This window comes from Cryptotermes secundus, unplaced genomic scaffold (assembly GCF_002891405.2).
Source record: "Cryptotermes secundus unplaced genomic scaffold, Csec_1.0 scaffold3161, whole genome shotgun sequence".
Classification (NCBI taxonomy): Eukaryota; Metazoa; Arthropoda; class Insecta; order Blattodea; family Kalotermitidae; genus Cryptotermes; species Cryptotermes secundus.
The window spans coordinates 21,179-36,019 of NW_019723002.1; the positions used below are offsets into that span (position 1 = coordinate 21,179).

General features: G+C 39.3%; 2 protein-coding genes across 4 annotated transcripts in view; both read left to right on the plus strand.

Moving 5' to 3' along the window:
* The first annotated feature begins 305 nt into the window (after positions 1–305).
* On the plus strand, positions 306–11,584 carry LOC111861605 (polynucleotide 5'-hydroxyl-kinase NOL9). Of its 3 annotated transcripts, none has more exons than XM_023846304.2 (8): positions 306–1,214; positions 2,162–2,334; positions 3,980–4,196; positions 5,949–6,091; positions 7,469–7,694; positions 8,990–9,091; positions 10,118–10,305; positions 11,223–11,584. In XM_023846304.2, the coding sequence occupies exons 2-8, from the start codon at positions 2,223–2,225 to the stop codon at positions 11,471–11,473; spliced, it is 1,239 nt and encodes a 412-aa protein (XP_023702072.1). In that variant the 5' UTR covers positions 306–1,214; positions 2,162–2,222; the 3' UTR covers positions 11,474–11,584. The 3 variants fall into 3 exon arrangements, with proteins under 3 accessions (XP_023702072.1, XP_023702071.1, XP_033606273.1); XM_033750382.1 differs by lacking the exon at positions 306–1,214 and adding an exon at positions 1,881–1,944; XM_023846303.2 differs by lacking the exon at positions 2,162–2,334 and having other exon boundaries at positions 306–1,944.
* Positions 11,585–13,848: 2,264 nt separating this feature from the next.
* The window catches only part of LOC111861604 (probable beta-hexosaminidase fdl), a 35,464-nt gene continuing 34,471 nt past the window's right edge, over positions 13,849–14,841 (plus strand). Inside the window, exon 1 of the mRNA XM_033750381.1 lies at positions 13,849–14,660. The gene's annotated coding sequence lies outside the window, so the exon portion shown is untranslated. The remainder of the gene's footprint in view (positions 14,661–14,841) is intronic.

The following is a 14,841-nucleotide window of genomic DNA, read 5'->3' on the forward strand; positions in this document are numbered from 1 at the left end:
TACTGAAACCTTTTACCAGGAAATCCGCTCTTTACAGAAATATTGTGTTTAAATTATTTTAACAATGGCCACAAAAAGGCATGTTATGCTACTAAGTACAGAAATCGTAGTGTTACGCAGCTAGCTCCTTTCTGACATCCATAACATTTAAGTTTAGACATAACCCTCATTTGATGTAATTTTCCATCAGTACAAAGTAACATGTCAGAGGCTTCACTGCAGTGTTTCTAACGTTTCAGTACGGAGAACGATCAGTATGGTGTAGCTAGTAGTTTTTATTTGTAAAATGTAAGGTAGCTACTAAAATTAATAAATTGGATAATGAATCGGTCGGATAAAACGAGTCAATTGAAACGAAAGTTTTTAGATGGTAGCTGGATTTAACCTCCTCTAAAGCAAATGTCTGTAATTCGAATAAGTAGCAAACGTAAACTGACATGAACAAGTTTTAACAGTGTATGAAAATATTCACAATATCTAACCAAAAATGACGAGAGGTACAGGATGGCCTTATAGGTCTTCGACGTAACAAGACGGCGCATGTGTGCACAGTATTCATTTATTACCTGTGTTCTGCGCAACGGGTTTTCGGTGTAAGGTATTGGGGTGGGATCTATGGTTCTTCGTACGCAGGAAACGAATTTGGGTATTACACGCACATGACTACAAAACACGGATCACTACAAATGAAAATCGCGATCGACTGAGCTGTAACGCCGCATAGTATGGTACAAGATTACTAATTTTAGGGATGAATGTATTGAAGCGTTATTTGCTCAGGTTAGCCTTCGACCCTGAAAACATAGGGAATGCTTTCCTTTAAAACGCTAGGAAATTTTTACAGAACTACACGGCGTCACATCCCCGAAAAGAGTTCTTTTCAAAGTCACCGCCGAGGGAACCTTGAAACTCGTGTTTTTGTTTGCTATATTTCGTCATACATTACATGATAATACTGGGTCCCTCAACAGATTGTGGTAGAATATAAGAAATAACAGATATTGTCTTCGCGTGATCTATGATCCGTGGCATGAATTCAGTGTAGGCACGGTAGGCACAGGCAATTGTTGTAGTTAGTAAAATCCATACTGCCGGTTATTGACTACGGACCATTAAATAAACTGTAGCGTAATAATAATAATGAACTGTAAGTACTGCATGCGCTGCAAGTATGGAGAGGAATGCAGCAGTATGTAATGATGTTTGATGAACAGGTATATGAACTTATACGAGTTGTGAGCTATATAGGTTAAGTCGTCTTGTGGAATACCTAGAGGATAACAATGGAGTTATGTTTGAAAAGATCGAATCAACACTTTACCGAAAGTCAAGTCTGCTGTGTGAATGGAAATTGGAAAGTAGAAGATGGAAGTTGGCCGTATGTTTTGGTTCACAAGTTACCACGCAGGGAACAATTTTTATTGTTGATGAATCATCCGAACACTGTATACTTCAAAGGTATACTGTGCATCTGTTTACTGAAGGGGAGTGTTGAAATTCTGGGTTGCACCATGAGTGTACGCACAAACACCCGGCAGACTGTGTATTCCCCGAAAGGATCCAGCATGCTGAGCATTGAAACCTGCTTCCCGTCACCTGCCAATAAACCCGATGATGAAGTCGTGTTTGTAAACGTCGTTGACCTTGGTTTAGAGCTTTCAGAGGAAATAATTTCAGAAATGCGACATAAAGACTGCGTAGTTTTACTGGAGAAACCACGGCTTAGTCCTCTGGAAGGCTACTTGAAGACTCTAGGACCCTTTATGCACTTATTTACGTTTACCGAGTTGAAAGAAAGGTATGCCAGAGTAAGAGAGTCTAGTCCATTCTACAAAGTTGAGGAGATGTTTCGGTGTGTGTTTGAATTATCGAACACTGCTGAAAACTTGAAAAGGCATCAGAAAGGGCCTGACTGGGAAGAAATTACAAATTATATCAACAGAGGTAGGTAAAAGGACCAGGTTCTTCATCGAACAGTTCATAGTTTTCATTGAAACTAAAAACTGACCAGCATAATCAAGATCCTGCCCCATTGGATCCTAATTTGAGCCATTTCTTAGCCTTGGATGTGAATGCAATATTTAAAATATTTTCAGCATTTATCAGCATTGTAGCTGTGTACAGTGTTGTGTATTCTTATTGATGATTACTGATATTGCAGTTGGTATGGCAACTGACTGTGGGGCTGGATGACTGAGGGGTCAGAGTTTGAGTCCTAGTAGATGCAAGAATTTTCTCTTCACTATGTCATCCAGACCAGTTATGGGACCCATCTAGTTTCCTTCGTATTCAGTGGGTACTGGAGTCTTGAAGCTGACCACTCACCCGTAACTAGTGAGTGCCAAGCTTAAAAAAACTTGGATCTATACATCCATTCCCTCATATCCTGCCTTAATGGCATAGTGCTTAATTAGTTAAGGACAGGGACAACTTTACCGAACATCCTTGTAGCTAGTGATTTTGGGCATTAGAAACATATTTGTAAATTTCATATGACTTTAATTTTTGAGAATTATATAAACATGTCAAGAGGAAGTGTAATTTTTATTTGAGATGCTACAACTCAACTACTGTTCTATAGTACTGCATGGTTCTGTCCTTTCTGATACAAACCCCAGCAGCCAGTGTGACAGCTTTTTTATGATTTCCCACAACAGATCAGAAATATACTTCAGTCATTTCCATTTATCCATACATAATCATGTTACCTCATATGTGATGCTAACTACCTTTAACAGTTGGCACAGCATCATTTAAATAATCTGACACAGTCAAGTATGACATACTGAAACTATTTCCATAGTACAGGATCGTTGAATAGTTGATAAATATTCAGCTAGTTAAGAAATGGTCTGTAATTTTTTTTGTATGTGGTTTATTAATGATGCTGATAGTAACTCATACTATATAACATTGAATTGTAGGATGGTTGATGAACTAACTGGGAGGGATGCAAAAGGAAGTCATGTCCTGGCATTTATTTGTCTGTAGGTACAGAAGTAAAAACTGTGATTTTTGTTCACAAGCGAATTATACTGACCACCACTTGTCGGCGAAGTTTAGTGCCAACTTTTGTGAACAGAGGGTGTTGCGTGGTCAGCGCAACGAATCCCCACAGCCGTTAATTTCGGTTTTCTAGACCGGAGTCACTATTTCCTTGAAATAGCTCCTCAGTTATCATCACGAGGCTGAGTGGATCCCGTTCCAGATCCACTACTTCTCAGAAAAAATCTGGTAGCTCTGGGAATCGAACCTGGACCTCTGGATCTGTAGCCAGGAACTCTAACCACTATACCACAGAGGCAGACAGGTACAGAGGTAAACCACATGATTCTCAGGATAACCAACCAGTGTCTGGGCTGAGATTCAAATCAGGTGTCTCCTAAGTACAAATCTAGAGTGTTGCTCCTAGATGAACCTGTTATGGGTAATGTCATGTTTCAGAAAGCACATTTGGGCCTCTGCTGAGGTACTAAGTTTTCTTGATATTCACGCACCTTTTTTTTTTTTTTTTTTATNAGTGTGCTCCTCTCTGTATATAGGTTTCAAAAGTAGTCTTTTCTTTTTTTACTTTTCCAAATAAATTCTCTCCATGTGAGTGTTGCATGCCGTAACTTTTTGTAATATCACTGTACTGAGGCCATGAAAGAAGTTAAGTGGATTGACCCCCGCAACATCTCCCTCCAGCTGTTGCACCATCTGCTGCATGCTTCCCTATATTTCCCTCCTGTAATGTAGCCATTCTTTTCAGAGAAATGTTGGTAGTTATAACTGTCTGTAGTAATAAACACTTTTGGCTGGTTGACTTAGGCCAGAGGGGTCTGGAGGGAGGGAGATAAACAGCAGGCAGGAAGGAGGAAGCTTTGAGCCCCACCATCCATGGGATCTTTTCTGTGGCTTCAGCATAGTGCCTGCTTGATTGTAATGTTGATGATTTGGCTTGTTGCAATATTTGAGACATTACTACTCTGTGTTGAAGAATCAGCCCGTACTGTGGTATGTGGTGGAAAGGGGGTTGGCAAGTCGACCTTTGTTAGGTTCCTGGTGAATCAGAGCCTGCCATTGTTCCGAGAGGTGTTGTGCTTGGACTTTGACCCAGGCCAACCAGAGTTCACCATCCCAGGTTGTGTGTCTGCTGTCATTGTTAAGCAGCCGCTTCTGGGACCAAGCTTCACACATCTCACTACACCAGAACAGTAAGTTCACTTGTGTCATACAGTGGTATGTCATCTGGTAGCAAGACAAATATTTTTGTCAACAGAAAAATGTTGATCAGCATTTTGTGGTGCCTTGCTGCATGTGACATGCCTCCATGCGTGTGCAAGATTTATTTCCTCATTTTTTTTTTAATTTGTTTCACTCTGGTCCGTCACACTAACAAGTTTACAATTAAATTTATTTCAGTCCAATGTGACACATAATGCTTCCACCACTTTAGCACTCAGTTACCCAACATGTTTCGATTCATAATGAATCATCATCAGAGGTATGCCTCTACGATCAGGAGCCCACTAATATGTAAATTTTTTTAAGAGTAGAAACACTTAAAACATTTTTGATGCTCACTATATGTAGTTGTTGATTTTTGTCATATAGACGTTTTCCTCTGAGCCATGTGTGAGTGAATGGGATTGCCAGAACCCCAAATGCACAGTTTGCCACATTAGCACCGCCAACCATAGTTGGCCATGCTGATATGGCAAGCAACATGGTGGTAAAGTTTTAAAATTACTGGGTCACCTCTTCACACCTGTAAATGGCAAGAATAGTGCAAAAGTATCTTTTGTCCTGGTGACATCAATCTTTTGTAGATGGTTAGACCACTCCTAACTTTGCTAATTCACCATTGCATTACTGCGGGTATGCTTGTATAGTCCTCGTTTTGTGTTTCTCTTAGGTCAGGAATACCCTTCAAGAAAGATTATTTTCTGTTTGTGTACTGAACTTTTCCATATCATCCAGATTTTGCCGCATGGAGTTTAGGGTTGAATTTCAGTAGCCTTACGAGTACACAGTATTTACATGTTTAGAAATATGTCACGTAGCAGTGACAGTTGTGTGATTTTTGCTAGTTTATTTTGCGTTTAAAATATGGTCATCTGGGATGTGGTGCAATGTTTCGTAAATAGGTACCAATGTTTTCAGAGTAACCTGCTGTCACTTTTCACCCTGAGGATGAAGGCAGTAGATTCTTCCAAAACATGGGTACCTTATCCAAGAAACTGTATGGTAACCCATTCCAGAAGGCTGAGATCTTAATATTAACCCTGTAAGAACCTCAAATATAATATTTCATGGTTGTTACTTGTGAATTGGTAGACACCATTTTGGGCAGTATGTAAGAGAGATTGCACTGAAGTATCAATCTCTTAAGGTGTGGACAGAAATATGACTGAATCTTGGGCAGAAATAAAAATACTCTGATGATTTTTTTATTATGTATTGAGTAATGCTGTGAGTAGTTCAGATATAGTGTTCAGTGGCATGATGATTAGTGAATAATATTGAATGGGCTCTTATAGTGGTTTTTCATTGTTTTCCTCAGTTCCCCCAGGCAAATGTTGAAATCAGTGCCTCACATAGGCCATCACTACTTTCCAAATCATGTCCAGTTCATTATTTGTAACACTACCGTCCAGTGCTATGTAGTCTAGCTATGACAACTTGATAAAGTATTCCACAAAAGGATTAGTAAACAGTGATTTGGAGAGCGTATGGAGGGAAGCAGTCACCCTAATTTGGGTTACTATCCCTGAATATGCCTGGAGGGACTGAGGAAAAGTATGAAAACTGCAGTCAGGATAGTATGTATTCTGTATGGTCACCACCAGAATGTAAGACATAAGAATTAATGTTTGATCCAGCTGATAAGTGTGCCACCAAAGAAGATGTGTTGAGAGTAGAATGACATTCATTACTGTTGCATATGGCCCTCTTTTTGTGTACAGAATGGTATTTGTGGGGGAAGTGAATATCGCACAGTGCCCCAGCCAGTATGCAGACAGTGTTCAGCACATCATATCATACTGCAACTCCCAACCCAAACTATTGAGGATGCCATGGATTGTCAACACAATGGGGTTCAATAAAGGTCAGAACAGTACTGCTCACAGCAGTATAATCTCTTTTTCCAAAAATATTGTGTTACTTGTTTTGTCTTCAAAATATCTTAAATTTCATGTTTTTAGTAAATAGGAGATTAAGAACTGATTAGGAAAGTTAGCAGCAGGGTGGCATGAATGGCACTGTCAGTAGCTCAGGCTGTATAGTGTCAAATGGTAGGAAGATCTGTGAATATTATTATTTTATTGCCAGTGAGGTGGGACTAAGTCCCTTGTACCGAGACCACTTCTGGCCTATTGTACCAGCCCCAGATGATAGGTGAGGATGATTGTGGAGCAATTGGTGGAATGAAGATTGGCAGGGGAAACCGAAGTACTTGGAGAAAACCTGCCCCAGCGCCACTTTGTCCACCACAAATCCCACTTGACCAGACCCGGGATCAAACACAGGCCGCCACGGTGGGAAGCCAGCGACTAACCGCTTGAGCTATGGCACGGCCATGATCAGCGAATAGTGGACTGGAATGGATATTGAAGTGGTTGTGGCCTGATCTGAATTACTGCCCTGATATTATTTGCCTGGAGGAACTGAGAAGATCCACAAAGGGCCTAAGTCAGTATTAGATTCTGTCTCAAATACAAAACAGGAGAGCTGTAAATTTGACAACAGATTTCCATCTTCAGTGTGCACTGTTGGGAGTCCCTCTCCAATCTGAGTCAGCAAAAACAGGAGCGTGGTGGTTGTAATGCATTCTTCTTCTTCTGCCTTCTGCAGTTCATGGCCAACACCCTGGACCAGAGTCCTTGAGAAGGTTTCTAGCCATGTGGTTTGGTAGTTAGGTACCAACACACTGAGCTATATGGCATCACATTCCAGGAGATTGTAACCTGAATACACGCTACTGTAAATCTCTTACAAGCTGACTGTAGCTCAGTTGTTCACGAAACTTCCTGTATTTATGAAACCTGAAAGTTAATTGCTATGTTTGCTAGTGTCCAATGATATGTCTTAATCCAGTTAAATCCAATACAACCACACTGTATTGATATGAGAGTGATTTTTTTTTTTATTATTCTGTTAACAAATTGTTAATTTAATCCAATGAAGCCTGATATTTATTCTAAAAATATTTAGAAGTTCCAGCCATGTCACAGAAAACACATTGCACTTACATTACAAAGACAGATCAGTTTATGCTGTCTGGAGAGGTAGTCAGTGTCTGTTGGGAGCATCATGTAAGACATGCAAATACACTGTGTGAGCAGAATGCAGATATTTTTACTGTTAAAGCATGTGGTACCTATAATTACCACTGTGTTTAAAGGGATAAATTGAGGCATGTAAGTTTGTGCAGAACTGCATTCAGTGCTGAGGTGACAAAAGTATGTGTTGTTGTTTGTTGCAGGAGTTGGTGTGGATTTAACAACGTCTGTGATCCGCATGCTGAAGCCACAGCATGTGGTTCAGATTCAGAGCGCCAACGCTGAGTTCAACTTCCCTGAACCACTGAGTCCACCATATGTGTGTTCCTACCAGAACAGATTCTGTGAGCTGCCCCCTGATGACCCCTTGAAGTATGTCCTGCACACCATGAGGACCATGGCAGAGAACAAGAAGGGAATGGCACCATGGTACTAGAACAGTTGCATTGCAGTTCTGTGATTGTGCATGAATGTAGTCCATCTGGACAAGTGTTGCACTTCTTGACACTTTCACGGTTGCTTTTGAGTGCCCATTGGCACTGGATTGTTTAAATTCTCCTATACCTAAATGGTAAATTGTTACCTCCAAATCAGCAAGTTGGCTCAAGCAGTAACATTTCTGCTGTCTTGTATTTAAAAGGTGTCTAGTTCAAATCTCAGCTGGGACACTATCTGTTCTCAGTATGGTTTTCCATAGTCCCTCCAGGCTGATTTCAGGTTTGGTCCATGTCCTTTCTAGTTCATTTTTTCTGATTATTTTCTGCAGTGTCTTATATAAAGTAATGTGTATAAAAATATAACTTTCCTGTTTTCTACCATGGACCTAATAGAGAACACAAAAATGTATACTGAAATTTACTCTGTACTCTTGCCAGTACGTACAGTACTGTTGAAGTGATTTGCAAATATTGTGGGCAGAGATTTTGGATGTGATTCAAATCCTTGTTCTCGATATTCTTAATTACACAGCTAAACTAGAATTTCTTAATTTTAGTGTTATTCCATCTTTAAAGTTTAAATTGCTATATATTGTGACACTGACAAACACAGTAGATATCCTGAAAGGATAACCTACTGTTTGTTATATAAAACACTTGAGCTGACATTTGTGTTTTCTCATCAGTTCTTTGTATTGTCCATTTTGCTGTCATATGATGTTACTAGCCTAGAATAGCAGTTCTTGAGCAGAAATTTCCCGTGGCTGCATTTAAGTTTAGTTATATGTTCTGTGGCCATGCAAATTCTATAGAGAAGATTATTACTACTTTAGAATTTAAAAGTAAGTACCAGGAAAATGTGATTGCCTGAACTCAATAGCAGGAACTCTCAGAATAGGAACATGCTCACTGGATATTCTTCTGCAGCTACCAGAGGAAGATCCCTCATTTTGCTGCTATTTGTTTTCTGAGAAATCAAGGTGAAGGGTTACACCTGTGTATCAGAGACCCACAACACCCATATACAGATAGCTGAAGTTACAGAAGATATGTTGAAAATTTGTCTCAAGACTAGGAAAAGGTTTTCAGGAAACATTTACTTATTGGTTACAAAAATAACTGGTAGCCACATGTGGCATGGTGACTGCATTTGAGAATCTCTGGTTTAGAAAGTGTTTCATAAATTTGATTTCTTGTGTGTGTCATGATTCATAATCCCCACAGCTCTGAGGTAACTGACTGTTTTTACATTCAGTGTCTTGGCTGTATTATAATGAAATGTTGCAGGGGAATGGGGGCGCCACGCTTACGAGAGGCGGTGATATTGTCGTACCTCAGTCGCATGGTGCAGCCACCGAAATACATCCTTGCAGATACAGTGCCATACATGTGAGTTGTGTTCGGGTTTCTTTTATGTGGTGTTATTCCTGTTTCATGAGGAAAAAAGGTTTATAGGACAACTGTGTCACCAAGTACATTGGTCTAGCAGTAACATTGTAAGGCTTGTATTCAGAAGGTGCTTTGTTCAAATCTTGGCCAGGATATTGCCCATCCTGGCCAAAGATATTCATGTGTTTTCTCATTTTCTGCAGGCAGATGCCAAGATATTACTTTGATTAGGCCATGAAGCGGTGCAGTTTTGCTACTGACAGTGTCATTAAATAACCCACAAAAAAGATTGCCCCATCCTCCTTGTCTGCAAACCTTCGACCAGTTGTCAGTGGTTGTGCTGCCAATCTCCTCCATCTTCATATGTCTGCAGTGTGACCAGTACTACTGAAGTTGAGTGTTGATAGATTGTTGAAGGTTATATAGAATTGTTAAGTCAGTTTTTAATATTAAACTGAAATCTCTGTTTTCTTTGGGGAATCATATTGTGAAAATCGTTTGGTACGATGGTAGGTTAAACAGTATTTACAAATTGTTTCCTTTAATATTGTGAATTAGGCACAAGATGGATGTTTGATGTGTCAGGTATTTTAATTGTGTGCTAGTGGAAGTACAGTATGGATGTTTCTGTGTGAGTTACATAATTATTAACTCATTTGGCTAGCCTGTAAGGTCAGGTGTGGAGGCTTTGACAGTCATAGGTTCTTATAATTTTTTTGAAGTAAAAATATTTAACATTTATACTGCTTTTTCACAAAATAAAATTCCATGATACAAAACTTTGCATGAACTCAAATTAGGTATCAAAATTAGTTCCATGTTTTGACTCAATAATAAGAGAGAGACGCTTGTATGCCTTTAATAACTGTAATTATTACAAGTTACCTGCTTTGTGCTCATTTGAAATAGATGCTTTAGAACATTTTGAAACATTTTTCTTTTTTTGTGGTGAGGTGGTTTTGGCCCAATGCCACCCTTGGCAGGCATTTCAGGTTACATCTTTACCTGCTGCTGACTCTCTTGCAGGATCCCATTTTGCAAGGTCGTGCTGTGTGTGTGCCATACCAAGCTGCCATTTTGTCAGATTCTGAGTGCCATTAATGGCAACCTGGTAGCCCTCTGCTCGTACAGTGGCAGCGATATCCTTGTGCCTGATGATCCCCAGCTGCCATCTGTTCTGGGTCAGCAGCCTGTCTGCCCCTGTTTGGGGTTTGGTGAGTGTGCTTTGTTTTATTCATAAATTCATTTTAATAATATTGAAGAACTTAGTTCTTACTGCATCTCCATTATAAAGAAGACCAGTTAATATTGTGAGGAGGAACAGTCACTATTTTATGGTGAAAATCATACAAAATACAGTCAGCTCTCGATTATCCGGGATAATGGTGGGCATGGAAATCACGATTAATCGAAAACCTGGTTAAGACAAATGTTATTAAAAGTAGTACTGTAATACTGTACCCTCATAATACTATAGGCCTACCTGTATTTAAATTTACTCAACCTCATTTTTATGTCATCTCATGGCCATTTAATACTTTTTTTACATTATACTGAAGTGTGAATTAGTTATTTCAATCACAGTGTTCAACAACATTCAACACTTTTTACGAATATTCACACTTAACACTTAAAAAAATTAATATTGTCGTTTGCTTTTTCATGGCATTTTCCTTNATATACTTAACACAACACACTTCCTTTTACACCCTGATATTTTGCTAACGCACTTGAAGATCGATACAAAGAGACCAACTGGGGTGGTTTATTAGTCCTTGAAACTTTCCACAAATCCTTGCATTCTTTCACCCCTACCCTAGAACATTGTGTTAGCATAACGGGACCAAAGAATGCAGAGCTCGGTTCACACTAGCGCAAAAATAGTGTTACAACTCACCATGTGAAACAAAAGTGAATGAATATTAAGCAAAATATAAGCCTCAAAAAAGCCTCAGTAGCCCCGGTTAAGCCACAAACCGGTTAATCCGCCCCCGGATAATCGAGAGTTGACTGTATATAAGTATACTATGTGAGCAGAATGCAGAGTTCTTTTAATGTTAAAAGTTCATGGTATATACAGTAACTGTTGTGCTTTAGGGTGTTAAACCACCATCCACACTGCTGTTTTCAGGCATAGTACGAGGTGTTGATATGCAGGAGAAATGTCTGTTCCTCATTACACCAGTTCCAGAAGCTGTATTGAGTACCGTCAACTGCCTGATGCTGGGGACCATCATGTTGCCCAGTTATGTCTATAGCACTGCCAGTGAGTGTGAGGGCGAAATACCCTATATGGCTACTGGACCTGGGCATCCATTGAGTAAGGTAGCCAGTCGCTTTTTCCGTCCATCACAGCACATATATGGCACCAGGAGAAAATAAGGCGTGTTACAGCCCTTAGGATTACAGCTGCTTTTTGTAATTTGTGTGATTTGTGATATAATAATAAATAATAACTCCGTGGCTTTTAGCTCACAAATGAACTATATTGAATGTAAGAATTTTTAATATAAAATAAATTTCTAAGACCACACACAACCTGTTGTTAGGACCAATCCCAGCCCTCTTTCACATCCTTCAGCATGCAGATTGCTATGGAACTGCCTATCCATTACACTCTGTAGTGACCTTTCTTTTGCTGAATGGTTAGGTTCAGAGCCACAAGTTCTAAAATGTACAGCTTTTGAAGAGCATCGGTTTTTGGCTGTGATGCAATGTAGACTAGAAGAAGTTTAATGTTTCAGTTGAACATAATGCAGACATTTGCACTGGAAGAAAATATCATCCCACACATACATTTTTAGGAGAACACCAACCACATTGGGTTTGAATACTGCCACAGACTGTCTTATGTTTCTATTCAGTGGCAAAGCAGAAGATGTGAAGTTGAAAGCCCTCTTGGTGTACTTTCAGAGAAGTCAATGGCACTGAAGGGGTATGCAAACATTCATTTCCCAATGGTTTGACAATCTGACAAAGCCTGAATGAGAGCGTCCTTCCAGGGCTGGGTTATGTCCTCTTCTCTCTTCACTGAAAAGTATTTTAAGGCACAATGTACCTACAACAGGATCTTTTCTGAAGAGTACCATCTTCTGGGGTGTAATGCTGCGTAGTCTGATAGAAGTTCATTGGCGTTTGAAAGGAATGTCAGTGTCACATTCCTGAAGATAATACTCTTCAGAGTCACTACAGTGAGAACCTCAAATCCAACAGGGTCTTCTCTACTTTGGACTGTTGTTAATGTTGACTACCTTGCTAATAATATAAAAGTCATTTTCTGGCTGCCAAGTATGACCTCTTTGTTGCAACTCATGGACCAAGGGGTCATCTGTCATCTTGGGGTGGATCCTAGCAGAAACTGTGAGAACAAACTTGCACAAAATGAGTGGAGGGTCAGAAACAGGAGTATTCAGAATGCCAATGTGGATAAAAAACGTGGAAAATGCAGTGTACAGATTGTAGCTTTGAAAATCTTGTGAGGATGATTTTCTTCATAGCAGTGAGTTTTATGGAAATGTGAAATTAACAAACCATACTGTTGGAACAAATTGATAATATATGTACACGTTTTCTCAGCAAGGTAATGAAACAAATTGTATGGTCAATACGCATTTTATGTAGCACTGATTTTGAGATAATGAAACAGAAGGGAGCGTAATGAGAGAGAACTGTTATGTTAAACGTATATTTCCTGACTTGTATTTTGCAAAGTTGAAACTTCTTTTAAAGTGCTACACCAGTCAGTCTTTCATCAGTTAAGGACATGGACTGAGTGTTGTATGTGACAGGAAGATGTATGGTGAACAGGTAAGGATTTGTAGCAAGTTTCCCCACTAAAACTCTATATACATTTCTTGCCTCAAAATAGTCTATTTGATTGTAGTAGATCCGAGATTATCATAGCTGAGCAAGGCTTACATTGTGATCTGGGTTGTGGCATGTAGCATAATACAGATGGGCATAAATGTACCATAGGAATAATACTGCCTCCATCTTCAGGGTACAACTGGTCTGACAGGATGTTTACATGAAGGACATGGCCACTTCCTTCCTCAGATTCTCTTTATAAATTAATTTTCTGCAACACTAAGTAACCACTGTAATTAAGATGGTGTAACAATTGTGACAATGATCAAACAAATCTAGTTTTGAAATGTATGTTTTTGGTTTGGTTAATTTATTTAAGTGTCTGAAGTTTTGGCGCATACTGCTTAAAATGAAACAATCTGATTTTAAATATGTGTGACCTTTGCATAAAATAAATTCATAAAGTGAAATTCTGGGGCCTGTCCATTCTTCAGGGTGCTTCATCTTGGAAAAACCTCCATGAATTTGTAACTAAATTTTATATTTAATGGTCTACACTGAAAACTTCTGATACGACTTTACTTTTGGTACATGTAGCTGAACTATCACTCCTTTGTGTGAAGCCCAAACTGAACTCTTATTTGCCAGACATTATTAGGATGAGAAAATTATGCAGCATGAGATTAGCAGGACACGTGGCAACCATGAAGTGAGTAGAAATGCACAGAGAATTCTAGCTAAAACTTCAAGTGATCACTTGGATCACCTAGCCATAAACAGGAGGAAAATATTAAAATGAATCTTTAAAGAGATGGCATTTCAGGGTGTGGAAAGCATTTGACTTAGGATGGGAGCTTTTCAACATGGTAATAAAGCTCTGGGATTTCATAGCTAAGGGGCCTATTTATTAGTTTCTTGAGGACACTGCTGTGTGGAGGTAAAGGTAAAGTAGTTTCTGATGTGATTTGCCATAAACAGCCTCGTCCGTGCAACAAATGGATAGAAGGGCGATTTGGTATACCCAACGGCAAAAAATTCATTTTTCCAAATTTATGTAAAATATGAGTGTCATTTTCTGGGATAATACACCGTGTAGTCTGGCAAAAGTTTACAAACTTTCGTAACCATATCCCGTGCCCAACTTCGGTAAAATATCAAACACAGTACGACATTCCAGAATGCAATATCTTCATTCTGACTGTTGTGAGAACTAAGGTCTCCGATATGTAGGCCACTTCGCTGTTTACTTTCGAATCAAATTAATATCTACCTGCGAAATGTCCATTACTAACCTTACGAACCTAACAAGCACACAACTCATGCGACTCATTGCGTGTGTAGTCACATTTCCGATTGTCTTCTTCAAGCCCCCTCATACTCTCCGTGCGCATGTGGACATACTTTCTTCCGCCCTCAGTTTCTGGTGCACCTAGTAGATTCAGCCAGAAATAGCGCACATTTAGAAGAAACCGGGTTCGAACCTCAGTTATCCTAAATAAGAGCTTCTTATTTCTCTTGTTCACTACATTTACTACGCCAGGCCTTCTCAGATTCCTCTCCTTTCCTTCGCAAATATTGGGAGCGGAAATTGAATTGGTGATAAATATGACGAATATGACAGTACTTCATAAAGCTGTCAGATGTCGTGGTTGTATGAAAGTATAAAATTGGGCGCAATTATTGGAATGTGGTGTATTTTATACGGTTCTTTGTTTAGAATCGACAAGGGTTTTAAAACAACGCACTGCATTTAATAATTTATGTAAGTACTGACGTAACTAATTCATGTTTTTAATGTATAGAACTGTTGGATGTTTCTGTAGATGTGAAATTTCCATTCTTAAATTCGAATACATCCCATACATTATTTCCGGGTAGATGCACGTCGTTTACCTTTGTTTAATCGACGCAGCATGTGCTAAGTCCATTCTAAAATATTAATA

Excerpts from the sequence above, each read along its gene's own strand:
- LOC111861605 (XM_023846303.2), top strand. The coding sequence starts at position 1,284 with ATGGAGTTATGTTTGAAAAGATCGAATCAACACTTTACCGAAAGTCAA. Across the intron at positions 4,197-5,948 it reads CATCTCACTACACCAGAACA|AATGGTATTTGTGGGGGAAG; the intron begins GTAAGTTCACTT and ends TTTTGTGTACAG. Across the intron at positions 6,092-7,468 it reads CACAATGGGGTTCAATAAAG|GAGTTGGTGTGGATTTAACA; the intron begins GTCAGAACAGTA and ends TGTTTGTTGCAG.